We start from the raw sequence: 24,807 nt of genomic DNA on the forward strand, positions 1-24,807 counted from the left end.
GTACCCCCCCCCCCCCCCCATTTAAAAAGTTTTGCCAGGAGCAGCTGTCAGATTCCTATGTGTGTGACTCACTGAACTAAAACAGATTTACTTTAACTTTAACCATGGAGCCCACTGTGGGGGCAGGGATGATGCATCTATAGACAATGTGTTTGTGTTTGTGTGTGTGTGTGTGTGTGTGTGTGTGTTACCACAACAACACAACAACAGGAAGTGTATTAAATACATGGAAAGAAGAAGACTTCAAAGTAAAACTGCTTTTTGACCAGTTTAAGCACTAACACTGTGTATCCAAGCAATACGTGTGTGCTTGTGTGCTTGTGTTTGTGTGCTTTTGTGTGCGTGTAATAGCACACCACCATAACAACAGAAATTGTATTAAATGCATTGAAAAGGGGAATTTTTTAGAAACAAACTTTTAAGTAAAAAAGCTTTTGACCTATTAAAGCACTAACTTGTGTGTAACAGTGTGTGTCTGTTGGTGTGTTGTTTTTGTAGTAGGGTGTGTCTCGATAATGAGTGTGCACACTGAAAGAGGAGGTCTCCTCAGGCCATGTCTCTCCACCCATTTTTTCTCCTCAGCGCAGTCGATCGACTCACTTCATCCGCCTCCTGCTTCCTACTTCCCCGCTGAAGATCCACTGTCCACCGGACCAGCCTGCACCACGACCCGGGACCACTCGTCTACCTCTTCTCTCGAGCCTGCGCTGCGGGGATCTGTTTGAAATCCTCCGGCTGCTCCAAACCAGAAGTGCAAACCACAGGAATCTAACTGAGTGTGTGTGTTTGTGTCTGTGGGTGTGTGTGAGTCTGTGTGAGTGTGTGTGTGTGTGAGGCCTCCGCATCTCTCAGCATGTATCAGGCGGTGAGGAAGCTGTTTTTCACGGACTGTCACTGTGCAGATGAGTCGAGCACGTACGAGACGCTGTTCTCCAAACTGGACACAAACAAAGATGGGAAGGTGGATGTGTCCGAGCTGAAGGCAGGACTGGCCGCTATGGGCATCCAGACCGGGAAGGGAGCAGCCCAGGTAGAGCCATGGAGACAGTGGACACACACACACACACACACACACACACAGCATAGTTTCTACTTACCAAAACCTAACCTCTTCTTTTAAATTGAATGATTTATGTCAAATTCAATTTTATTTATACAGGCATACACTTTATATGTCAAATCATATCTATCTATCTATCTATCTATCTATCTATCTATCTATCTATCTATCTATCTATCTATCTATCTATCTTATCTAAAGGCACTTTACATAGTAAGATCGAGACCTTAGAATAATAGAGAAGCCCAACATGTAATGGGAACTTGGATATTGATCCCTTAAGGAAGGTAATTCTACATAATGTGGGCGTGTAAACAGAGTTAGGTCCCCACAACATGAGTTATACCTGGAACACACACACACACACAAATACAGCCTTTTACTTGTATCTTAGGACACTCATAATGTCATAACGTGTTCCCTATCCCTTTACCCTATAGTCGTAATTCTAACCTTAAACATAAAACCAAGTCTTAACTTGGTTTTAACCCATAAAAAGCCCATTGGACGTAGTTCTGAAAGTTCTGAATGGCCAATATGTCCCCACTTTACCTGAATGCTCTTCACAAAGATATCTGTAAGAGTGCTCACATAGACCCTGCAGGGAAAGTTGTAAACTCGCGTGTTGCACTACTGCATTCCTGAATGACATGAGCAGTGAACAGGCTCCTCCATGTTAATTCTCAATAACACTGACTCTATAAAGTATTTGTCTCGCATGAGTTATTCTTAGATTGTGATATAAACTGACACTATAGCTGATTTCAGACGTCCTCTGTATTTTCTCCGGAGGACGTGTATGTGTGAACGCTGACGTTCTCCGCCTGGCCCCCGGGTATAAAGTCTGCATGCAGGAAGTGTAGATAGTCCAATGGGAGAACATGGCAGGGGTTCCCCAGCTGGATTCACTGTGAGCGAGTGGGCGGGGGGTTGATGACAGTTCTCTCAGAATGTGGAAATCCATTCGGTAGTTTCTGCTTCATCTTGCTGACAAGACAAACAAACAATTAAATACATGGAAAGGAGATTGGAAAATTGTGTTTCATTGCCTCAGGCTTTTCTCATTCAGTTTTTTCTAGAGAGCAGGGTGGGTGAAGCCAAGCTGGACCAAAACTCAAAGTTCAGTCTGCAGGTGTAGGTGTGAGCTGGGACTCGGACGGTCCCACCTTCAGTAACAATATAATACTGCATTCCAGGGAGTCTGGTAACTTTAACAGTGTGAGTCAGGGAGGGAGGGACAGGCAGGTCACTGCTGTGTGATAGTGAAATGATCCAGAGGTAATAAATGCTTTTACAACTGCCTCGTTTGACCAGTAGACTCCTAATGGCTCCTGATAAATCAGCTTTTGAAAGTTATCCTTAATAAACAAAGTTAACTATTAACATCGTAATCTATTAATATAATACTAATTATTAACATTCCCATTGAAACCACATTCAAACTCATGAGATCAGCATTTATATTTGGATTCGTACCAAGTAGCACACTAGTACAGATCAACCCCTTAAATGTGCCTGATATATATTTTCTGAGAAATTAAGAAAAATGTTGAAAACTCAAAACAAACAAACAAAATTTTGAGGTGGACGCAATAAATCATGAACATTATCAGACCACTTCCTTTTTTCTGTTGTATTTCCTCCAACCAGCAGATATTGTGTGTGATTGTTCGCTGTTGATGGAGGTTTGTGTTCTTACTGGGAGACATTCTAGTTTCTGTATGATTTCCCTCATGCACACGTGGATCTCTTAGTGACTTGTGGAACAGTTACAGAGTTTTATTTTGTTTCATCTGATTTCCTCGATCAGCATTATGACATAACATTATGTATAAGACAGTTACATGAAGTGCAGCTCCTCTACAAACAAACACAATCTTTATCTACTGCACAGATCACTTGACAAATGAGGCGAAAACAGTGACTATGTAAGAAGATAATGAGTTCTTGAGGTTTACACAGGAAGGGGGTTCATGGGATCTCTCAGCGTTATTCTGCCACCAGCTGGCAAAAAGGGAGAAATGTTTTTTGGAGAGATTAGAATCGGACTCGGCTGCTGCTTAACATGAAGAATCTGCTTCTTCTCTTTTCTCAGAAAATAATTTCTTCAGGAGACAAAGACAAAGATGAAGGGCTCGACTTCAGCGAGTTCTCCAAGTACCTAAAGGATCACGAGAAGAAGTTACGGCTGACCTTCAAGAGCTTGGACAAAAACAACGATGGTGCGGTGGAGCAAACCTCATGTTTATATGTTTATATAGGTTGATTGCTGTGAATTTTACATAACCCTCCATGTTGGTGACACAGAGTTATTCTCCCTCAGAATGTGGGAAACATCAGGATTTCTGTGTTTTTATTTCCCACAGGTCGAATTGACTTCATGGAGATTAAACAGTCTCTGGCTGATCTGGGGATGGATGTCAGCAAAGTGGAAGCAGAGAAGATCCTCCAAAGGTATCGCTGCTTATTTTTCTAAATTAGAAACTGAATATTTACAATATCTGATGACCTGACAACTCAACAGCTAAGAAATCAGTCAAGGAAAGGGGTGGCAGGAGCGCTACTGGTGTCCCTCAAACCACTGGTGCTCATGAGGGAACATATGTATTGTGTAATGTAAAATGCTTTTATTTAAATAGAATTGACGCTTAAACAAACACTAAGGGCTTCATCAGAGTGTGTGACAAACAGATAAATGGGTCAGTTCATATTGAGAATGGTTGATTGCACCAGGAAGCTATTTTGAATTTGGATCTACTCATGTGCAACATGTAGAATCCTCAGAAGCAGTCAATACAATCCGTCTTAAACAGATGAAGATGAATGAAGATCTGTGGTTTTTATGTCAACATCATTCACCTTGTTGTTATGTGCATGAACATGTTACAGGGTGTTATCATCCTGTTCATTCCTTCACAATGTCTCGCTAAGTCATTCCAGGCTCCTGCGGTTGTGCTGTGTCAGTGTGTCATGAATTTGCATAAACAAATTGTGAAGCTGCCGATGTGCAAGTGCTCACACGACAGTGTGACCTGGAAAGAGAAGTGACGCAGCACGTGAATGTATGACTGTGAATCAGACAGTTTGAAAACCACAGAATAATGGATGATTGTGTAACTCTGCTGAGCTGAGGCAGAGGAAGGAAATAACTCATTGAAGGCTGAGATTGCCGTAGAACAGAGACATGGTTTGAATACATTTATTATCTATATACTGTATTTCCTGTAAGTCTCGTCATGAGTGGAGCTGCAACCAATCCCAGCAGGTCTGAGAGGCGGGACAAACCCTGGACAGTTTTCCAACATAAGCTGCTCTCAGATCTGCACTGAACCCCAGACATTCTCCCAAATTCTTTGTCATGGGCTGGATGTGAGAAATCAAATGTCTGAATCAGTCGTTCTGGAAAACCTCTTGAGGGTTTTCCGGCCAGTTCCCTTGTTAAGACTCTGGATAATGTGTGTGTGTGAGCTCATGTTAGAATATAGCTGGAAGGTGTATTAGTGTGGTCAATGTCCCATCCACTTACATGGAGGAGGCAGTGCTAATGACCTATACTGCAACCAGCCACCAGGGGGCTATCGAGACGCTTTAGCTTCAGTATCATCCAACTTTAAATACAGTCTTTGGTCCAGTTCCAAATAACATTTCTTCTGTGTATCTTTGTGGCTCAGTATAGACGTGGATGGCACCATGACTGTGGACTGGAACGAGTGGAGGGAGCACTTCCTGTTTAACCCAGCCACCAACCTGCAGGAGATTGTCCGCTACTGGAAGCACTCCACGGTAAGAGTGTGACTCAGTGTGTGTGAGCGAGAGAGAGAGAGAGAGAGAGAGAAAGCAGACCTTGATGGCTTTATGTTTAACATAAAAGACAGACTGGTCTACTGGTCAGAACACCCACTGGCATCTGGTTTGTGTCTGCAATGGAACCAGTCAGCATTCACTCCCGGGTCAAATGATTCTGCAGTTGAAGGGTTTGTTTTTCGGCTCCGTCTCTGATCAGCAGTGCCGGACGCCTGGTTGAACGTCCTGATGTGTCAGGCCGCGAGGCGAGAGAGACCCGGGAAGAAAACCGGAAAGCAAACTCCTCCTGGAGATGGGAAGTGAGTTGTGTCAGAAGTTTTGTTCAATACTGGATTCTAATTCCACAAACTAATTCTTCCCTCGTATGAAACTCTATATGGACCCCAGGACATTATCATTAGTTGGGTTGGATGATTGTTGTTTCAGGCCAGAGTGAAGAATCTGGAAATTTCCTGAGGTTTCTTTCAGAGTTTGTTCTTGTGCCAGATCAATAATCCGCTCTTTGTCTTTAAGACAAATTTAACATCATTTTTTACTTTTTCCTGGTTGTCGCAGCTTCAGAGCGAATTCTCCTTTAGCTTCTTAGCTTTAAACAAGTTCTAGACTTTTGTACACAGACCAAAATGTCCACGGACACAAGTTCAGGACAGAGAGGATAAACAGAGTAGAGATCAGTTTCATGATGTGGACGTATGACTTTGAAGCTTAGAAACCCGCACATCACTTGGTTCTCAAATTGAATAATAAGTCTTAAGTCTAAATGGAAGCAACATGGAGGCAGAACCTTTCCTCATCCGGCCTGTCATCTGAGTCCTCTGAGTTTGTCTGGCCTCGTTTTCGGATCCACTGCACCACAGGGGAAAGTTGTGAAAGAGACTCGACAGCTGATTCTGGATTTGGCCGAGGACTTTGGCCACAGATCAGAAACTCGACGGCTTCAGCAGATTACATTCATTCATTTTCAGAGGAGAGGTGAGAAAAGGTGGTGAGGAGGAGGAGGAGGAGGAGGTGTAGCAGGAGGAGGAGGAGGAGGAGGAGGAGGAGAAGACTGTGAAGGGTTTTTAACTCCTGAATATGTGATAAATCTTTACTTCCTAGAGAAATAGAGGTCGACACTGGAGGAGAACTTTGACATGACTTTGTCATCAACAGACTTTCAGGGGAAAAGAGGTTGTTCTATAAGAAGCTATAAATAAAACAAGTGGTTTTATTTATAACACCAGTGATTCGACTTTTACCATACCACACGAGAGCTCTCTGGACTTGATATTTCTCTCCTGAACTTTCTGCCGCTCGTTAAACCAATAAAAGGTAAATTTGTAGCATTATCTTTAAATTTAGGTTATCGACTGAATTGAACTATCTGTGACACGTCTAATTGTCCACTTCCAGCTCCAGTCAATGGCTAATCTCTGACGTTTGCTGCCTTTGGTCACTGGCACAACCTCTGCGGTTAAATAAACCTGGAGATGCTAATCTTGGCAGAGATAAGCTAATTTCAGTCTGACCTGTGGGGGGGGATTAGCTGGTCATTGGGACAGGTCGAGGAGAGAGGAAGTGAGTCTAGAACAGGACAAGCTACAGGCAGGGAGGGTGAGGCGTCCCTCCACATGCAGCGTCTCTCACCTCGGGCCGGATGGGACCTGCAGACCGTCGGCGTCTGACTGTTAGACTCGTGTGAAGGGTCCGGTTCTCTTGAGTTAGTGCAGCACCGTTCTGGATCAGCAGCTTCATCAGGGGGGAGAGGGTCATGGTGCTGCTGCAGCCTCAGCAGAAGCAGCAGCAGAAGCAGCAGCAGCAGGGAAACTGTTTTTTCTTCCAATTTGAAGATGATGGGGGGATCTATGAGGTGGAGGTGGACATGGTAGGTGTCTGTATCGTGCCATTGAGTTTTTCACCTGGTCATAGATTCATCAACATGAATATATTGCTGTTTGTGTGTGAGCAAGTAAATCCCTAGAAACTGCAGAGGAGCAATGACTACAAGGTGTCCAGGTCATTTAGAAATGGTGTTGTCTCAGTGACTTGCAGTTAAATGTCCCATTCAGTATTTATCTTCACAACCAACTTTTAATAATGTGTATGTTTGATTATGGTCGATACGAGCCTTTCATAAACGTTTAGTTATTTTAGTTATTTTACAGAATAAACTCTTCCCAAAGATGAGCATTCTTAAGATCTTAATGTTTATATTTGACATTAAGAAATGTTTTTATCTTAATTCAAGGTCTATATATTTGGCTAAATTTGTGTTTTATTTTTAGTCATAATAAAGTTTATTGTTAAACTATAAAACATCAGACCTTAATTATATTTCTTTGTTATAAGGGTTTAAAAACGACATCTTAGGAATCATTGCCACATTTATTTAGATTTTTCCTTTTTTTTTTTTACATTGGCCGACAGTTTATCAGAAATGTATGACTCTTTAATATTGGTAGAAAATTAACATTAACACACAGATGATGTGTTGAGGCAGACAGGGACACACTGCTGGTGATCAGGCATCAGTGTGAGAGTCCTGAATATCCTTCACTGTGATTTAACTCTGTTGTATTGTGGGTAGGTGCTGGACATTGGGGACAGTCTCACCATCCCAGACGAGTTCACAGAGGAGGAGAAGACGACTGGGATTTGGTGGAGGCAGCTGGCGGCAGGAGCCATGGCGGGCGCTGTGTCCCGGACAGGAACTGCCCCGCTGGACAGAATGAAGGTCTTCATGCAGGTGAGTTCTGAACTAGAGTGGAGTGACCCAGCCCTCATGGAACCCCATTAAAAGTCACTATTTCTACTTGAATCAAACACACACATAGATATCATGAAAATGAATGGTTTTCTTTTCAAGTCATTTCAATATCACAATGTTGAGGGAAAGTTAAATAAATTGTTGATCTGCCACTTTGTCCGGATCCAAAATTTAAGTTTGTTCTCCGCTCATGTTAAATAGATTAACCTGTTTATTATCTATTATCTTTAATGCTGCCTCTCATACATAATAAGTGCATTTCTTTTGAAAAGTAATGATTGTTCTAATTTCAAGTTCTTTTTTTTAAACGTATTTCCAGGTGCATTCTTCTAAGAGCAATAAAATCAGCCTGGTCGGTGGTTTCAAGCAAATGTTGAAGGAGGGCGGCCTGACGTCTCTGTGGAGAGGAAACGGAATCAACGTCCTGAAGATCGCTCCGGAGACGGCCATTAAATTCATGGCCTACGAGCAGGTACCTTTCAATTCACTGTCACTGACAGCAGCACAGACAGAATATTGTCCCACAGTAAAGTAGGACCACAAAGTTCCATGTCTTTATTTGTGTTAACTTAATCCTGAACAGCTTCCACTGAGTGTTTCTGCCTCACTCCCTTGTCGCTGTGTTTCATCAGTTTAAGAAGATGCTGTCCAGTGAACCAGGGAAGGTCAAGACCCACGAGAGGTTCATGGCTGGATCGCTGGCCGGAGCCACGGCCCAAACGGTCATCTACCCCATGGAGGTGGGCAGCTGGCTGTCCAGGAGCTCTCCGTCCTTAAAAAGCCTTAAATACATTAAAATACAGACTTAAACGTCTTTCAAAATACAGTTTGTTGGCTTGAGGGGGATCTATCGACGGGAATAGAATAATAGTTATGTTTTAGTGAGTGTATAATTAGTGTACATTAGTTTATAATCTCTGAAACTAAAAACTGTTGTTTTCTTAACCTCAAAACAAGCACTTTAAATCTACATCAGGATCTTCTACATCGTGTAATATAACAGTTACCGCCAATATTGGATTATCATGACGGCCTGTTATTTAAAAACCAATGGGATATAATTCAGATGTGTTTTTCCTCATGAAGATAATAAAACTTCCTTGTTGGAACAAATAGTCGGGTTTTTGCTGGAACTTGAACTTTGGACATAGTTTTTAATATTTTGAGGCAAGAGTCAAAAAGGCAAAAGTCAAAATACTGCCTAGTGAAGAAGAGTGATAATTTCTGTCTGTTCAGGTGATGAAGACCCGTCTGACGCTGAGGAAGACCGGACAGTACTCATCGATGTTTGACTGTGCCAAAAAGATCGCCAGGAAAGAGGGACTGAAGGCGTTTTACAAGGGCTACGTCCCTAATATTATTGGCATCATTCCCTATGCTGGAATCGACCTGGCGGTGTACGAGGTGCGTGGTGTTCAGTGAATCTCATCTGTAAAATATGTAAACCTACACTTCCATTCATTTCTGTGTTTCCTTCTCACACACACATACTGTATATCCATCCTCAGAGCTTGAAGAACTTCTGGCTGTCCCGCTACGCCAAAGACTCGGCCAACCCGGGGATTCTGGTGCTGCTCGGCTGTGGAACCTTATCCAGCACGTGTGGCCAGCTGGCCAGCTACCCTCTGGCTCTGATCCGCACCCGGATGCAGGCACAAGGTACGAGGAGCCAATCCTAGTTTTAAAAGATAAAGAATGAGACAACTTTTAATTTGTCACTATTGGTTTTTAGCCAGTGTTCTCTCAAACTTATCCAGAGAAAGGGAATAAAAATGACAAACAAAATGTGTGTTTAAAAAATGTTAAATAAGACAGTTACAAATTATTTAAAAAAAAAAATATTGTTTAAAAAGGTAAAGTATAAATAAATACTTTTTTCCTCAGATACAGTTGAGTAATTCTACTTTGTTTACATTCCACATTTGGGAATAACCTTGGGAAGGCAAATAGTGTTGTTAATAAATATATATAATAAATAACAAGACTTGTATAAATACTTCCTTCTGATGGTGCTGTGTTTGTAAGCAGTTTATTTTATATAGATGAAAAGGTGATAACTTATTTGAGGTCATTTAAAAACATTGAGAGGATTATGTGTAAAAACAAATGTATATATAGATGTAAACATTCTCAAACAACCCTTAGAGTTGATATATTTGTTATATTTCAAATTCATTTAGCTGGTATAAGAAGGTAGAAAGAATAAAATGTATATATGTAAAAATATATTTTGATTAACCTTGTTTTCCTTGTTTGGTGTGATTCTCCCCCCCAGCCTCTATTGAGGGTGCCGAGCAGCTGCCGATGAACCTCATGGTGAAGAGGATTTTGGAGAGGGAGGGCTTCTTTGGACTTTACCGCGGCATCCTGCCCAATTTCATGAAGGTGATCCCGGCCGTCAGCATCAGCTACGTGGTGTACGAGTACATGCGGGACGGCCTGGGGATTCAGAAGTAGGCAACCGAGTCAACTGTGACGAGCGGAGGGAAAAAGGACGGGCGACCATTTAGTTCTTTCATACGTTTCCCTTCTTACATACGAGGGACACTCACTTGTTTACCTGTAGGTCGTCGTCTGGAGAGAAGTTTTAAAGTGATTCCTGAACTGTGCTAAACTAAACTACGTTGTTTGGAAGAACCTGCAGCAGCCGCTCAGAGCTGATGATAATTAATAATCACCCCCTGGTGGCTGGCCGCAGTTTATGCAATAAACCCGGCGTCCTCCACGTTAGCAGATTGGACACGGGCCAAAATTATACAACAATTTTTTCTCTAAGATGGCCGTTTTCAGGAAAGAACTCCAGAAAAGGTCTGCTATGTTGGGTGCGGACATTCTCCGGAGTTATCACTAATTCATCAACTATGGCTTCATTTCTGGATGGTGGGGGGGAAGTGGAGACGTGTCTACCATCATTGTTTACACTCGACACTCTCGTTGTGGACTTATTTAACATCCGAGCAACAAAATGTGGATATTTTTCTAAGCACAGACACTTGCAGAGATTTATTTAGTTTGCCCTTTGGTTTATTTGTTGGTTTGAGTAGATTAGTCAATTAAGTCATTTTAAGCATGGGTCGTGTTGTCACTTGTTCCTTTAGCGTTTGACCAAAAAGCACCTTATCGCACCGTCCTTCCTCCTAATGGGAAACACAATGTTCTCACTGTCTGTTCTCTGGGATCAGTGAAAGTGGTCTGACCAAATGTTAGAAAGCTTCATTTACGTTCAGTAAATTCGTCCGGATTTTAACACAAAGCCGTTTTTTACACATTGGACGCCTCGCTCTCATGTTTGAGAAAAGACACTTCTTCATGGATTTCACTCTGAGTGTCAGCCTCCATTTTACAGGAGAATATTGTTTAGACCTTTTTATTTCGTTTGGTAAACGGGGAGTAGAGATGTGCCTTATGAGATGATTCCCTGACATCTGTGAACGTCTCCACCCTCACACCGTCTTGCCTTTCTTTCCCCATATTTGGTGAATTTGACGATGGTGTTTACAGTAATAAAATATTTCATTACAAAAAGGAGAAGTTGAGTGTATTTTATTTATATTTACATATGCACGAATGTACTCTCTGTCTGTGTCCAGTGTCCCAGTGGCTCTTAAGTACAGATTAGTTCATTTCTTATGTAATAGCCTTTCCCCTGTGATGTCTGTCCTCATGACTCCGTCTGATCCTCCGCGTTTGAAAGGACACAGGAAAAGTGGCTCTGCTCATTAGCTTTTTATAGCTACTCTATAATTCAAACATAACATTTGCTTGTTATTGATCATAAAGCATGTTTCAGTGATACCTCCAAGGTGTTCTCATAAACAGAGACTAATTTAAAGCATAATGTCAGAGTCTGGTAAATGTTCAGTCTTAACATAGTCAAATAATAACAGTATATAAAGTAAAAGTGCATTATTTGATATTTTAGTGTGAATAATTGTCCGTCCATGTTATTATATGAAGAGCGTTGACTTTGGCGTCCCCTGGTGGTCGTATTAAAATCACTCACTGTGTCTAAAGTAAAATCTGAAAGCTGGTTTATTTGCAGTGGCTTTTACATAATAGCTGGATTTTAAAAAACAACACTGTGACATGATTGAAAGTTGTTAACAGACAGAGATCACTCTTTTCTAACTTTTTCCACTTTTAAATATTTTGATTACACAATTTAATCAGAGAATATTTTCTTTTCTGGGAAAATCCCGTTCATCGCGAGTGTTCCAACGAGAGACAGAAACGCCACGACGGTCAGGATGGAGCGCAGGGCCTTGAACCAGCTGGGGTAGGTGGGCAGCAGGGAGAGGTCATAATGCAGCGAGATTCCCAGGCCCATAATAACCATGGTGGCTGCCGGGATGATGCTGTCGCTCATCAGCATGGCCACCCAGGCCAAGAGGGGGGGCACCACACTGTTGGCAAGGTTGATCCAGTCTGGTTGGGCGGGGCTTTCCTCAGGGAGAGCGAATCCCCAGCGAGCTCCACCCAGAAAGGACACGATGGAGGCTCCGTATGCCAACTGCGCATAGGCCAGTTCGGGGAGGTAGCATTCAGTCACGGCCATGAGCACAGTCGGGGCCACGAAGGGGACCAGCCCGGCAAGGCCCAGGTACAAGGCGGGTCTGGGACTCTTCCACAAGTCCTTCATGTCGTAGCGCAGCAGGTCCAGCTCTCTGGGAGGGGCCTCAGCCTGCGGTCGCTTCTTCAACCTCACGGCAGAGGAGTGGAAGTGTTGGGTTCTCGCTCCAAACGGAGAGAGGTGGGTTTGAGTCCCCTGGCAGGGCTCGGCAGGAGGTTTCAACAGTCCAGTTCCTGAAGATGGCAGCATGGTTGATGAGGCCCAGCAGGTCTGCAGGGAGAAGCCTCCAAGGCCAGGAGCTCCCGTCAAGACCGAGGTCCCGCATCTTCGTGGAGGAGCGACCCAGTGTGAAACCTAAGAAGCAAAAACAATCAGGTTTAAAAAGAGAGAGGATATGAGAAATGGTGCTGGAGAAGCTGAGGTATCACGACTGGTCCTTTACCTGTCGGGCTGCAGCGGGACTTCTTCTAAATATGACCGCGAGCATCTGTAAAGTACAGTCAGATGTCAAGTTAGACTCAGGAGAGAGGGCAGCTCCTCCCCCAGAGAGAAGCTGACGGTAGATCAGTTTATAAATCAATACTGAGTCTGATCTCACATGAGAGAGAGAGAGAGAGAGAGAGAGAGAGAGATCCACTGTTTAATAAGACATGTCACAACCAGCAGAATATAAGTAACACAACAACACTGTTCATGCAGCTCAGAAGCTCACACACACACACACACACACACACACACACACACACACACACACATACACACACACACACACACACACACACACACACACACACACACACACACACACACACACACACACACGCGCGCACAGACCTCTTTATATAGTCTATGCCTCACACACACACATCTATATTCACACACACACACACATCATGGCATTACGTGAATCGTTGTGCCGCGCACACACAAAACAGCGTGAACACATTGACACGCAACAAAGCTGAAGCCTCAGTGACGTCATGTTGAAGTTCACTCACCTCGAACTATCATGTTTATTTCCTCTCTGTTCTCACCGAGGTCAACGTGAAGCTAACGGATGCTAGTTAACGTCTGACAGCTGAGTGCTCGGGTAATGTCTTCCGTGTTCAAGAGGAGCCGTTCCCCTAACTTTAGTTCCACATACACATGCTTCAATAAAAGAGACGGATTTACATGTATAAATGTATATATATACATGTAAATATACACACACACATATATATATAGAGAGAGAGATAGATAGATAGATAGATAGATAGATAAATAGATAGATAGATAGATAGATAGATAGACAGATAGATAGATAGGTATACAGACAGACAGGTAGACAGACAGACAGACAGACAGAGAGACAGACAGATAGATAGATAGATAGATAGATAGATAGATAGATAGATAGATAGATAGATAGATAGATAGATAGATAGATAGATAGATAGAAAGGTATACAGACAGACAGACAGACAGACAGACAGACAGACAGACAGACAGACAGACAGACAGACAGACAGATAGATAGATAGATAGTTGGGGATCGTGATGGTCGATTGTGCATTGAGGATGTCGCACCTTGTTAAACCGAGACAAGGGCTGACGTTTCATAAACATGAGGATTTACTTTGCAGTGCTTGGATCAGCTCTACCATCTCAGTCCAGTGATCATATTATTCTGATGTTATTTTAAAACCCTAAGAGACCTGAGGGGACTCAAATTCAAATGATCTAACAGCAATAATTGGATCATCATATTTGTAATAATATTTATCAAGGTAAATATTGTGGTTAGATCCACCTTTATTCGCCATGCATTAGTTCTCTTACCCTGTTTAAGGACTCTTCAATCTGAGACAAGATGCTGACTTATTTACAGTAAGAAAAAAAAAAAATCAAGCCACACAAGGTCAATTTGCTCAAACAATAATTAATATTTTAATGTATTACAGTGACAATTTACACACACCACAATCTTTAAGAAAAAGTTTAAATTAATCATCTAAATCACAAAGCGGTAACAAAGAAAAAATAGTAAGTAGTCAAAGTAGTAGTAACTGATACTTTAAACATACTTAACATAACATAAATTAATGATTAATTAATTTTAAAGTATTCTACTTTAGTGATGGACTTCGTTTGCTAGTCACCATTGGACCGACATGGGCATCCAAAGCGCACTTGATAGTCATGACACCTGCCTCCAGTCTGGTCCCGGTTTCGACAGACGAATCCTTTAGTTGGACTGAGGCTGAAAAAAAAGTAATAAAAGGCAATTAATCATTCAGATCGTTCTTGAACCCGAAGCAAAAATATTGTTTTTGTGATTTTTCTGGATTATCAATGTAACATATATGTGGCTGAGAGTTGGTTTAAATGTATCTTTGATCCAGGGTAAGACGAGTGATAAAACAGAGAAACAAACATCTGCCTTCTTTGAGAAAACAATGGGCATAATATATAAAAATTCTGAAATAATTTTTATAGACTTACATAAAGATCGACTGCCCAGTGGAGGAGGCTGGATCTTTTCCGTCACTGGTAACAGCATCTATGAAGAGAGGGGTCTCACAGATTTCTCCTGGATTCTCCTTCCTGAGGTTGTCCAGGAGCTCCCAGTCCCCAAGTCCACAAGGCCTGTCCCGATTGAACCAATTGGTCCAGCATACTGGCGACAAAACAATAGGACAAAAAGGTTGGCTATTGAGTCAATAGATTTTTTTAAACGGGAAATCAAGGAGAAAAAATTATTTACATCAGTATAATAGGTTTTGAAAAATGTTGATTTGACTCTGCTACCTTTATGACTGCAGAATGAATTGGGACACATGAAACGGACCCGGTAATCCTGACACTTTCCCTGTTTCTGGTCAGAGTTTTTACAGATGAATCCAGTGGTTGTGTCAGCTCTGCGGAAAACAAGGGGAGTTCAGTCTTCCTTACATAGTGACAAAGCTATACAATTAGTCATATTTAACTAAAAGGTAACACAATGCCATCTATCAGTTGGTAAAATAATGAAAAATTAAAAAAAACTACAGACAAAAGGCACTTACACAGCAATCACATCCCCTGTTTCAGATACATTGAGTCCAGATGTGGTCTGGACCTCGATCTTCAGTGGATGCTTGCAGATCTTTCCTACGTTTTCCCTGTGCAGATCGGAAAGTATCTCCCAGTCTCCTGTTGCAGTGGGGTCGTCTCTGTCAAACCAGTCAGTCCAGCAGTCTGGAAAAGTCATTAAGAAAGACGACACATGCAAACTTAAGGTGAAGCAGCTGTTAATTGTGGGTAATCAAGTAGTGAGATTTGATTGATGTGTCTAATCTATTGTTAATAATCTTGAAGAAAACTTACAAGTGTTAATAGGATCAGGCTGTTGTTGACATCCTGGTCTTTTGGCTATTGGGTTGCATCCACGTCCTTTGGCTAATGGGTTGCATCTATGTCTATTGTTGCTGTTGTCCTTGTTGCAGGGGCTTGGATATTTTCTTGATTTTTTGTCTTTATCTGGTTTACCTTGGTTGCAGGGCATTGGTTTTAGTCCTGGTTTGTTTTCCTTTTCTGGTATGACTTTGTTGCAGCGGTTTGATTTTAGTCCTGCTGTGTTTTCCTTTTCTGGTTTGCCTGTGTTGCAGCGGATTGGTTTTAGTCCTGGTGTGTTTTTCTTTTCTGGTCTGCCTTTGTTACAGTGGTCTGGTTTAAGTCCTGGTTTGTTGCCAGGGATGGTGGTTGTTGTCGTTGGATTAGTGTTTTTTGTATTTTGGGTAGTGTTTGTTTTACATGAGATAGTGGTTGTTGTCATTGGCGTAGTGGTTGTTGTTGGCGTAGTGGTTGTTGTTGTTGGAGTAGTGGTCGTTGTTGTTAGGGTAGTGGTTGTTGTTGTTGGGGTAGTTGTTGTTGGAGTAGTGGTTGTTATTGTTGGAGTAGTGGTTGTTGTTGTTGGGGTAGTGGTAGTTGTTGTTGGGATAGTGGTTGTTGGAGTAGTGGTGGTTGTTGTTGGAGTAGTTGTTGTTGGTGTAGTGATTGTTGTTGTTGGAGTAGTGGTGGTTGTTGTTGGGGTAGTCGTTGTTGGAGTAGTTGTTGTTTTTGTTGTTGGAGGAGTGGTTGTTGTTGTTGGAGTAGTGGTTGTTGTTGTTGGCGTAGTGGTTGTTGTTGTTGGAGTAGTGGTTGTTGTTGTTAGGGTAGTGGTTGTTGTTGTTGGGATAGTGGTTGTTGGAGTAGTGGTTGTTGTTGTTGGGGTAGTTGTTTTTGTGGTTTGACCAATGGTTGTTGTTGTAGTGGTTTTTGTTGTTGGAGTAGTTGTTGTTGGTGTAGTGGTTATTGTTGTTGGGATAGTGGTTGTTGTTGTTGGAGTATTGGTTGTTGTTGTTGGGGTAGTGGTGTCTTTATCTGGTTTGTCTTCTTTACCGTGATCTGGATATTTTCCTGGTTTGTCGTCTTCATCTTGTTTTTCTTCTTTACTGTTATCTGGATATTCTGTTGTTGGGGTAGTGGTTGTTGTTGTTGGAGTAGTGGTTGTTGTTGTTGGCGTATTGGTTGTTGTTGTTGGAGTAGTGGTTGTTGTTTGGGCAGTGGTTGTTATTGTTTTTGGGGTAGTGGTTGTTGTTGTTGGAGTAGTGGCAGTTGTTGTCGGAGTAGTGGTTATTGTTGTTGGGATAGTGGTTGTTGTTGTTGGAGAAGGGGTTGTTGTTGTTGGAGTATTGGTTGTTGTTGTTGGGGTATAGGTGTCTTTATCTGATTTGTCTTCTTTACCGTGATCTGGATATTTTCCTGGTTTGTCGTCTTCATCTGCTTTTTCTTCTTTACTGTTATCTGGATATTCTGTTGTTGGGGTAGTGGTTGTTGTTGTTGGAGTAGTGGCAGTTGTTGTTGGAGTAGTGGTTATTGTTGTTGGGATAGTGGTTGTTGTTGTTGGAGAATGGGTTGTTGTTGTTGGAGTATTGGTTGTTGTTGTTGGGGTAGTGGTGTCTTCATCTGCTTTTTCTTCTTTACTGTTATCTGGATATTCACCACTATCGTCTTCATCTGCTTTTTCTTCTTTACTGTTATCTGGATATTCTGTTGTTGGGGTAGTGGTGGTTGTCGTTGGTGTAGTGGTTGTTGTTGGGGTAGTGTTTGTTGTTGTTGGGGTAGTGGTTGTTGTTGTTGGAGTAGTGGTTGTTGTTGTTGGGGTAGTGGCACTTGTTGGAGTAGTTATTATTGTTGTTGGGATAGTGGTTGTTGTTGTTGGGGTAGTGGTTGTTGTTGTTGGAGTAGTGGTTGTTGTTGTTGGCGTATTGGTTGTTGTTGTTGGAGTAGTGGTTGTTGTTTGAGCAGTGGTTGTTGGGGTAGTGGTTGTTGTTGTTAGAGTAGTGGTTGTTGGGGTAGTGGTGGTTGTTGTTGGGGTAGTGTTTGTTGTTGTTTTTGGGGTAGTGGTTGTTGTTGTTGGAGTTGTGGCAGCTGTTGTTGGAGTAGTGGTTATTGTTGTTGGGATAGTGGTTGTTGTTGTTGGAGAAGGGGTTGTTGTTGTTGGAGTATTGGTTGTTGTTGTTGGGGTAGTGGTGTCTTTATCTGATTTGTCTTCTTTACCGTGATCTGGATATTTTCCTGGTTCGTCGTCTTCATCTGCTTTTTCTTCTTTACTGTTATCTGGATATTCACCACTATTGTCTTCATCTGGTTTTTCTTCTTTACTGTTATCTGGATATTCTGTTGTCGGGGTAGTGGTGGTTGTCGTTGGTGTAGTGGTGTCTTTATCTGGTTTGTCTTCTTTACTGTTATCTGGATATTCTGTTGTTGGGGTAGTGGTTGTTGTTGTTGGGGTAGTGGTTGTTGTTGTTGGAGAAGGGGTTGTTGTTGTTGGAGTATTGGTTGTTGTTGTTGGGGTAGTGGTGTCTTTATCTGGTTTGTCTTCTTTACTGTTATCTGGATATTCTGTTGTTGGGGTAGTGGTTGTTGTTGTTGGAGTAGTGGTTGTTGTTTGAGCAGTGGTTGTTGTTGTTGGAGTAGTGGTTGTTGTTGTTGGGGTAGTGGCACTTGTTGTTGGAGTAGTTATTATTGTTGTTCGGATAGTGGTTGTTGTTGTTGGGGTAGTGGTTGTTGTTGTTGGAGTAGTGGTTGTTGTTGTTGGCGTATTGGTTGTTGTTGTTGGAGTAGTGGTTGTTGTTTGAGCAGTGGTTGTTGGGGTAGTGGTTGTTGTTGTTAGAGTAGTGGTTGTTGGGGTAGTGGTGGTTGTTGTTGGGGTAGTGTTTGTTGTTGTTAGAGTAGTGGTTGTTGGGGTAGTGGTTGTTGTTGTTGGAGTAGTGGCAGTTGTTGTTGGAGTAGTGGTTATTGTTGTTGGGATAGTGGTTGTTGTTGTTGGAGAATGGGTTGTTGTTGTTGGAGTATTGGTTGTTGTTGTTGGGGTAGTGGTGTCTTCATCTGCTTTTTCTTCTTTACTGTTATCTGGATATTCACCACTATCGTCTTCATATGCTTTTTCTTCTTTACTGTTATCTGGATATTCTGTTGTTGGGGTAGTGGTGGTTGTCGTTGGTGTAGTGGTGTCTTTATCTGGTTTGTCTTCTTTACTGTTATCTGGATGTTCTGTTGTTGGGGTAGTGGTTGTTGTTGTTGGGGTAGTGGTTGTTGTTGTTGGAGAAGGGGTTGTTGTTGTTGGAGTATTGGTTGTTGTTGTTGGGGTAGTGGTGTGTTTATCTGGTTTGTCTTCTTTACTGTTATCTGGATATTCTGTTGTTGGGGTAGTGGTTGTTGTTGTTGGAGTAGTGGTTGTTGTTTGAGCAGTGGTTGTTGTTGTTGGGGTATTGGTTGTTGTTGTTGGGGTAGTGGTGTCTTTATCTGGTTTGTCTTCTTTACTGTTATCTGTATATTCTGTTGTTGGGGTAGTGGTGGTTGTTGTTGGTGTAGTGGTTGTTGTTGGGGTAGTGTTTGTTGTTGTTGGGGTAGTGGTTGTTGTTGTTGGGGTAGTGGTGTCTTTATCTGGATTGTCTTCTTTACCGTGATCTGGATATTTTCCTGGTTTGTCGTCTTCATCTGGTTTTTCTTCTTTACTGTTATCTGGATATTCACCACTATCGTCTTCATCTGCTTTTTCTTCTTTACTGTTATCTGGATATTCACCACTATCGTCTTCATCTGGTTTTTCTTCTTTACTGTTATCTGGATATTCTGTTGTTGGGGTAGTGGTGGTTGTCGTTGGTGTAGTGGTGTCTTTATCTGGTTTGTCTTCTTTACTGTTATCTGGATGTTCTGTTGTTGGGGTAGTGGTTGTTGTTGTTGGGGTAGTGGTTGTTGTTGTTGGAGAAGGGGTTGTTGTTGTTGGAGTATTGGTTGTTGTTGTTGGGGTAGTGGTGTGTTTATCTGGTTTGTCTTCTTTACTGTTATCTGGATATTCTGTTGTTGGGGTAGTGGTGGTTGTCGTTGGTGTAGTGGTTGTTGTTGGGGTAGTGTTTGTTGTTGTTGGGGTAGTGTTTGTTGTTGTTTTTGGGGTAGTGGTTGTTGTTGTTGGAGTAGTGGCAGTTGTTGTTGGAGTAGTGGTTATTGTTGTTGGGATAGTGGTTGTTGTTGTTGGAGAATTGGTTGTTGTTGTTGGAGTATTGGTTGTTGTTGTTGGGGTAGTGGTGTCTTCATCTGGTTTGTCTTCTTTACTGTTATCTGTATATTCTGTTGTTGGGGTAGTGGTGGTTGTTGTTGGTGTAGTGGTTGTTGTTGGGGTAGTGTTTGTTGTTGTTGGGGTAGTGGTTGTTGTTGTTGGGGTAGTGGTGTCTTTATCTGGATTGTCTTCTTTACCGTGATCTGGATATTTTCCTGGTTTGTCGTCTTCATCTGGTTTTTCTTCTTTACTGTTATCTGGATATTCACCACTATCGTCTTCATCTGCTTTTTCTTCTTTACTGTTATCTGGATATTCACCACTATCGTCTTCATCTGGTTTTTCTTCTTTACTGTTATCTGGATATTCTGTTGTTGGGGTAGTGGTGGTTGTCGTTGGTGTAGTGGTGTCTTTATCTGGTTTGTCTTCTTTACTGTTATCTGGATGTTCTGTTGTTGGGGTAGTGGTTGTTGTTGTTGGGGTAGTGATTGTTGTTGTTGGAGAAGGGGTTGTTGTTGTTGGAGTATTGGTTGTTGTTGTTGGGGTAGTGGTGTCTTTATCTGGTTTGTCTTCTTTACTGTTATCTGGATATTCTGTTGTTGGGGTAGTGGTTGTTGTTGTTGGAGTAGTGGTTGTTGTTTGAGCAGTGGTTGTTGTTGTTGGAGTAGTGGTTGTTGTTGTTGGGGTAGTGGCACTTGTTGTTGGAGTAGTTATTATTGTTGTTGGGATAGTGGTTGTTGTTGTTGGGGTAGTGGTTGTTGTTGTTGGGGTAGTGATTGTTGTTGTTGGAGAAGGGGTTGTTGTTGTTGGAGTATTGGTTGTTGTTGTTGGGGTAGTGGTGTCTTTATCTGGTTTGTCTTCTTTACTGTTATCTGGATATTCTGTTGTTGGGGTAGTGGTTGTTGTTGTTGGAGTAGTGGTTGTTGTTTGAGCAGTGGTTGTTGTTGTTGGAGTAGTGGTTGTTGTTGTTGGGGTAGTGGCACTTGTTGTTGGAGTAGTTATTATTGTTGTTGGGATAGTGGTTGTTGTTGTTGGGGTAGTGGTTGTTGTTGTTGGAGTAGTGGTTGTTGTTGTTGGCGTATTGGTTGTTGTTGTTGGAGTAGTGGTTGTTGTTTGAGCAGTGGTTGTTGGGGTAGTGGTTGTTGTTGTTAGAGTAGTGGTTGTTGGGGTAGTGGTGGTTGTTGTTGGGGTAGTGTTTGTTGTTGTTAGAGTAGTGGTTGTTGGGGTAGTGGTTGTTGTTGTTGGAATAGTGGCAGTTGTTGTTGGAGTAGTGGTTATTGTTGTTGGGATAGTGGTTGTTGTTGTTGGAGAATGGGTTGTTGTTGTTGGAGTATTGGTTGTTGTTGTTGGGGTAGTGGTGTCTTCATCTGCTTTTTCTTCTTTACTGTTATCTGGATATTCACCACTATCGTCTTCATCTGCTTTTTCTTCTTTACTGTTATCTGGATATTCTGTTGTTGGGGTAGTGGTGGTTGTCGTTGGTGTAGTGGTTGTTGTTGGGGTAGTGTTTGTTGTTGTTGGGGTAGTGGTTGTTGTTGTTGGAGTAGTGGTTGTTGTTGGGGTTGTGGCACTTGTTGTTGGAGTAGTTATTATTGTTGTTGGGATAGTGGTTGTTGTTGTTGGGGTAGTGGTTGTTGTTGTTGGAGAAGGGGTTGTTGTTGTTGGAGTATTGGTTGTTGTTGTTGGAGTAGTGGTTGTTGTTGTTGGCGTATTGGTTGTTGTTGTTGGAGTAGTGGTTGTTGTTTGAGCAGTGGTTGTTGGGGTAGTGGTTGTTGTTGTTAGAGTAGTGGTTGTTGGGGTAGTGGTGGTTGTTGTTGGGGTAGTGTTTGTTGTTGTTTTTGGGGTAGTGGTTGTTGTTGTTGGAGTTGTGGCAGCTGTTGTTGGAGTAGTGGTTATTGTTGTTGGGATAGTGGTTGTTGTTGTTGGAGAAGGGGTTGTTGTTGTTGGTGGGGTAGTGGTGGTTGTCGTTGGTGTAGTGGTGTCTTTATCTGGTTTGTCTTCTTTACTGTTATCTGGATATTCTGTTGTTGGGGTAGTGGTTGTTGTTGTTGGGGTAGTGGTTGTTGTTGTTGGAGAAGGGGTTGTTGTTGTTGGAGTATTGGTTGTTGTTGTTGGGGTAGTGGTGTCTTTATCTGGTTTGTCTTCTTTACTGTTATCTGGATATTCTGTTGTTGGGGTAGTGGTTGTTGTTGTTGGAGTAGTGGTTGTTGTTTGAGCAGTGGTTGTTGTTGTTGGAGTAGTGGTTGTTGTTGTTGGGGTAGTGGCACTTGTTGTTGGAGTAGTTATTATTGTTGTTGGGATAGTGGTTGTTGTTGTTGGGGTAGTGGTTGTTGTTGTTGGAGTAGTGGTTGTTGTTGTTGGCGTATTGGTTGTTGTTGTTGGAGTAGTGGTTGTTGTTTGAGCAGTGGTTGTTGGGGTAGTGGTTGTTGTTGTTAGAGTAGTGGTTGTTGGGGTAGTGGTGGTTGTTGTTGGGGTAGTGTTTGTTGTTGTTAGAGTAGTGGTTGTTGGGGTAGTGGTTGTTGTTGTTGGAATAGTGGCAGTTGTTGTTGGAGTAGTGGTTATTGTTGTTGGGATAGTGGTTGTTGTTGTTGGAGAATGGGTTGTTGTTGTTGGAGTATTGGTTGTTGTTGTTGGGGTAGTGGTGTCTTCATCTGCTTTTTCTTCTTTACTGTTATCTGGATATTCACCACTATCGTCTTCATCTGCTTTTTCTTCTTTACTGTTATCTGGATATTCTGTTGTTGGGGTAGTGGTGGTTGTCGTTGGTGTAGTGGTTGTTGTTGGGGTAGTGTTTGTTGTTGTTGGGGTAGTGGTTGTTGTTGTTGGAGTAGTGGTTGTTGTTGGGGTTGTGGCACTTGTTGTTGGAGTAGTTATTATTGTTGTTGGGATAGTGGTTGTTGTTGTTGGGGTAGTGGTTGTTGTTGTTGGAGAAGGGGTTGTTGTTGTTGGAGTATTGGTTGTTGTTGTTGGAGTAGTGGTTGTTGTTGTTGGCGTATTGGTTGTTGTTGTTGGAGTAGTGGTTGTTGTTTGAGCAGTGGTTGTTGGGGTAGTGGTTGTTGTTGTTAGAGTAGTGGTTGTTGGGGTAGTGGTGGTTGTTGTTGGGGTAGTGTTTGTTGTTGTTTTTGGGGTAGTGGTTGTTGTTGTTGGAGTTGTGGCAGCTGTTGTTGGAGTAGTGGTTATTGTTGTTGGGATAGTGGTTGTTGTTGTTGGAGAAGGGGTTGTTGTTGTTGGTGGGGTAGTGGTGGTTGTCGTTGGTGTAGTGGTGTCTTTATCTGGTTTGTCTTCTTTACTGTTATCTGGATATTCTGTTGTTGGGGTAGTGGTTGTTGTTGTTGGGGTAGTGGTTGTTGTTGTTGGAGAAGGGGTTGTTGTTGTTGGAGTATTGGTTGTTGTTGTTGGGGTAGTGGTGTCTTTATCTGGTTTGTCTTCTTTACTGTTATCTGGATATTCTGTTGTTGGGGTAGTGGTTGTTGTTGTTGGAGTAGTGGTTGTTGTTTGAGCAGTGGTTGTTGTTGTTGGAGTAGTGGTTGTTGTTGTTGGGGTAGTGGCACTTGTTGTTGGAGTAGTTATTATTGTTGTTGGGATAGTGGTTGTTGTTGTTGGGGTAGTGGTTGTTGTTGTTGGAGTAGTGGTTGTTGTTGTTGGCGTATTGGTTGTTGTTGTTGGAGTAGTGGTTGTTGTTTGAGCAGTGGTTGTTGGGGTAGTGGTTGTTGTTGTTAGAGTAGTGGTTGTTGGGGTAGTGGTGGTTGTTGTTGGGGTAGTGTTTGTTGTTGTTAGAGTAGTGGTTGTTGGGGTAGTGGTTGTTGTTGTTGGAGTAGTGGCAGTTGTTGTTGGAGTAGTGGTTATTGTTGTTGGGATAGTGGTTGTTGTTGTTGGAGAATGGATTGTTGTTGTTGGAGTATTGGTTGTTGTTGTTGGGGTAGTGGTGTCTTCATCTGCTTTTTCTTCTTTACTGTTATCTGGATATTCACCACTATCGTCTTCATCTGCTTTTTCTTCTTTACTGTTATCTGGATATTCTGTTGTTGGGGTAGTGGTGGTTGTTGTTGGTGTAGTGGTGTCTTTATCTGGTTTGTCTTCTTTACTGTTATCTGGATGTTCTGTTGTTGGGGTAGTGGTTGTTGTTGTTGGGGTAGTGGTTGTTGTTGTTGGAGAAGGGGTTGTTGTTGTTGGAGTATTGGTTGTTGTTGTTGGGGTAGTGGTGTGTTTATCTGGTTTGTCTTCTTTACTGTTATCTGGATATTCTGTTGTTGGGGTAGTGGTGGTTGTCGTTGGTGTAGTGGTTGTTGTTGGGGTAGTGTTTGTTGTTGTTGGGGTAGTGTTTGTTGTTGTTTTTGGGGTAGTGGTTGTTGTTGTTGGAGTAGTGGCAGTTGTTGTTGGAGTAGTGGTTATTGTTGTTGGGATAGTGGTTGTTGTTGTTGGAGAATTGGTTGTTGTTGTTGGAGTATTGGTTGTTGTTGTTGGGGTAGTGGTGTCTTCATCTGCTTTTTCTTCTTTACTGTTATCTGGATATTCACCACTATCGTCTTCATCTGCTTTTTCTTCTTTACTGTTATCTGGATATTCTGTTGTTGGGGTAGTGGTGGTTGTCGTTGGTGTAGTGGTGTCTTTATCTGGTTTGTCTTCTTTACTGTTATCTGGATGTTCTGTTGTTGGGGTAGTGGTTGTTGTTGTTGGGGTAGTGGTTGTTGTTGTTGGAGAAGGGGTTGTTGTTGTTGGAGTATTGGTTGTTGTTGTTGGGGTAGTGGTGTCTTTATCTGGTTTGTCTTCTTTACTGTTATCTGGATATTCTGTTGTTGGGGTAGTGGTTGTTGTTGTTGGAGTAGTGGTGGTTGTTTGAGCAGTGGTTGTTGTTGTTGGAGTAGTGGTTGTTGTTGTTGGGGTAGTGGCACTTGTTGTTGGAGTAGTTATTATTGTTGTTGGGATAGTGGTTGTTGTTGTTGGGGTAGTGGTTGTTGTTGTTGGAGTAGTGGTTGTTGTTGTTGGCGTATTGGTTGTTGTTGTTGGAGTAGTGGTTGTTGTTTGAGCAGTGGTTGTTGGGGTAGTGGTTGTTGTTGTTGGGG

At 42.2% G+C, this 24,807-nt stretch overlaps 4 protein-coding genes and 1 long non-coding RNA gene across 5 annotated transcripts; 1 reads left to right on the forward strand and 4 right to left on the reverse strand.

The window, feature by feature from the left end:
* The first annotated feature begins 571 nt into the window (after positions 1 to 571).
* On the forward strand, positions 572 to 11,112 carry slc25a24 (solute carrier family 25 member 24). The gene is made up of 10 exons (XM_062395607.1): positions 572 to 1,030; positions 3,156 to 3,282; positions 3,427 to 3,514; positions 4,732 to 4,843; positions 7,431 to 7,589; positions 7,930 to 8,082; positions 8,243 to 8,350; positions 8,847 to 9,014; positions 9,119 to 9,269; positions 9,886 to 11,112. Exons 1-10 carry the CDS (start codon positions 854 to 856, stop codon positions 10,065 to 10,067), a joined length of 1,425 nt encoding a protein of 474 aa, XP_062251591.1. The 5' UTR covers positions 572 to 853; the 3' UTR covers positions 10,068 to 11,112.
* On the reverse strand, positions 8,321 to 9,978 carry LOC133960771 (uncharacterized). The gene is made up of 3 exons (XR_009921943.1): positions 9,850 to 9,978; positions 9,102 to 9,285; positions 8,321 to 8,457 (listed from the first exon to the last, which is right to left on the reverse strand). It is a non-coding gene; the product is annotated as an uncharacterized LOC133960771 (long non-coding RNA).
* Positions 11,113 to 11,619: 507 nt separating the features above from the next.
* On the reverse strand, positions 11,620 to 13,301 carry LOC133960770 (transmembrane protein 69-like). Its single transcript, XM_062395609.1, has 3 exons — positions 13,179 to 13,301; positions 12,623 to 12,667; positions 11,620 to 12,534 (listed from the first exon to the last, which is right to left on the reverse strand). Exons 2-3 carry the CDS (start codon positions 12,665 to 12,667, stop codon positions 11,773 to 11,775), a joined length of 807 nt encoding a protein of 268 aa, XP_062251593.1. The 5' UTR covers positions 13,179 to 13,301; the 3' UTR covers positions 11,620 to 11,772.
* An 800-nt stretch (positions 13,302 to 14,101) lies between these two features.
* LOC133961016 (uncharacterized) lies at positions 14,102 to 15,909 on the reverse strand. The gene is made up of 5 exons (XM_062395933.1): positions 15,529 to 15,909; positions 15,228 to 15,399; positions 14,971 to 15,080; positions 14,665 to 14,839; positions 14,102 to 14,422 (listed from the first exon to the last, which is right to left on the reverse strand). The coding sequence occupies exons 1-5, from the start codon at positions 15,704 to 15,706 to the stop codon at positions 14,314 to 14,316; spliced, it is 744 nt and encodes a 247-aa protein (XP_062251917.1). The 5' UTR covers positions 15,707 to 15,909; the 3' UTR covers positions 14,102 to 14,313.
* Positions 15,910 to 15,931: 22 nt separating this feature from the next.
* Positions 15,932 to 16,541, reverse strand: LOC133961017 (GATA zinc finger domain-containing protein 14-like; the record flags this gene model as incomplete). Its single annotated transcript, XM_062395935.1, has 1 exon — positions 15,932 to 16,541. A coding segment is annotated over one exon (591 nt), but the record flags the coding sequence as incomplete, so codon positions are not given.
* Between the last annotated feature and the right edge of the window lie 8,266 nt (positions 16,542 to 24,807).

This window comes from Platichthys flesus, chromosome 9 (genome assembly GCF_949316205.1).
Source record: "Platichthys flesus chromosome 9, fPlaFle2.1, whole genome shotgun sequence".
Taxonomy (NCBI): Eukaryota; Metazoa; Chordata; class Actinopteri; order Pleuronectiformes; family Pleuronectidae; genus Platichthys; species Platichthys flesus.

Excerpts from the sequence above, each read along its gene's own strand:
- slc25a24 (XM_062395607.1), top strand. The coding sequence starts at position 854 with ATGTATCAGGCGGTGAGGAAGCTGTTTTTCACGGACTGTCACTGTGCA. Across the intron at positions 3,283-3,426 it reads CTTGGACAAAAACAACGATG|GTCGAATTGACTTCATGGAG; the intron begins GTGCGGTGGAGC and ends TATTTCCCACAG. Across the intron at positions 9,015-9,118 it reads TCGACCTGGCGGTGTACGAG|AGCTTGAAGAACTTCTGGCT; the intron begins GTGCGTGGTGTT and ends ATCCATCCTCAG.
- LOC133960770 (XM_062395609.1), bottom strand. The coding sequence starts at position 12,667 with ATGCTCGCGGTCATATTTAGAAGAAGTCCCGCTGCAGCCCGACAG. Across the intron at positions 12,535-12,622 it reads GTCCCGCTGCAGCCCGACAG|GTTTCACACTGGGTCGCTCC; the intron begins GTAAAGGACCAG and ends TTTGCTTCTTAG.
- LOC133961016 (XM_062395933.1), bottom strand. The coding sequence starts at position 15,706 with ATGCCCTGCAACCAAGGTAAACCAGATAAAGACAAAAAATCAAGAAAA. Across the intron at positions 15,400-15,528 it reads GCCTGATCCTATTAACACTT|ACTGCTGGACTGACTGGTTT; the intron begins GTAAGTTTTCTT and ends TGACTTTTCCAG. Across the intron at positions 14,423-14,664 it reads ACTGGGCAGTCGATCTTTAT|CCTCAGTCCAACTAAAGGAT; the intron begins GTAAGTCTATAA and ends CTTTTTTTTCAG.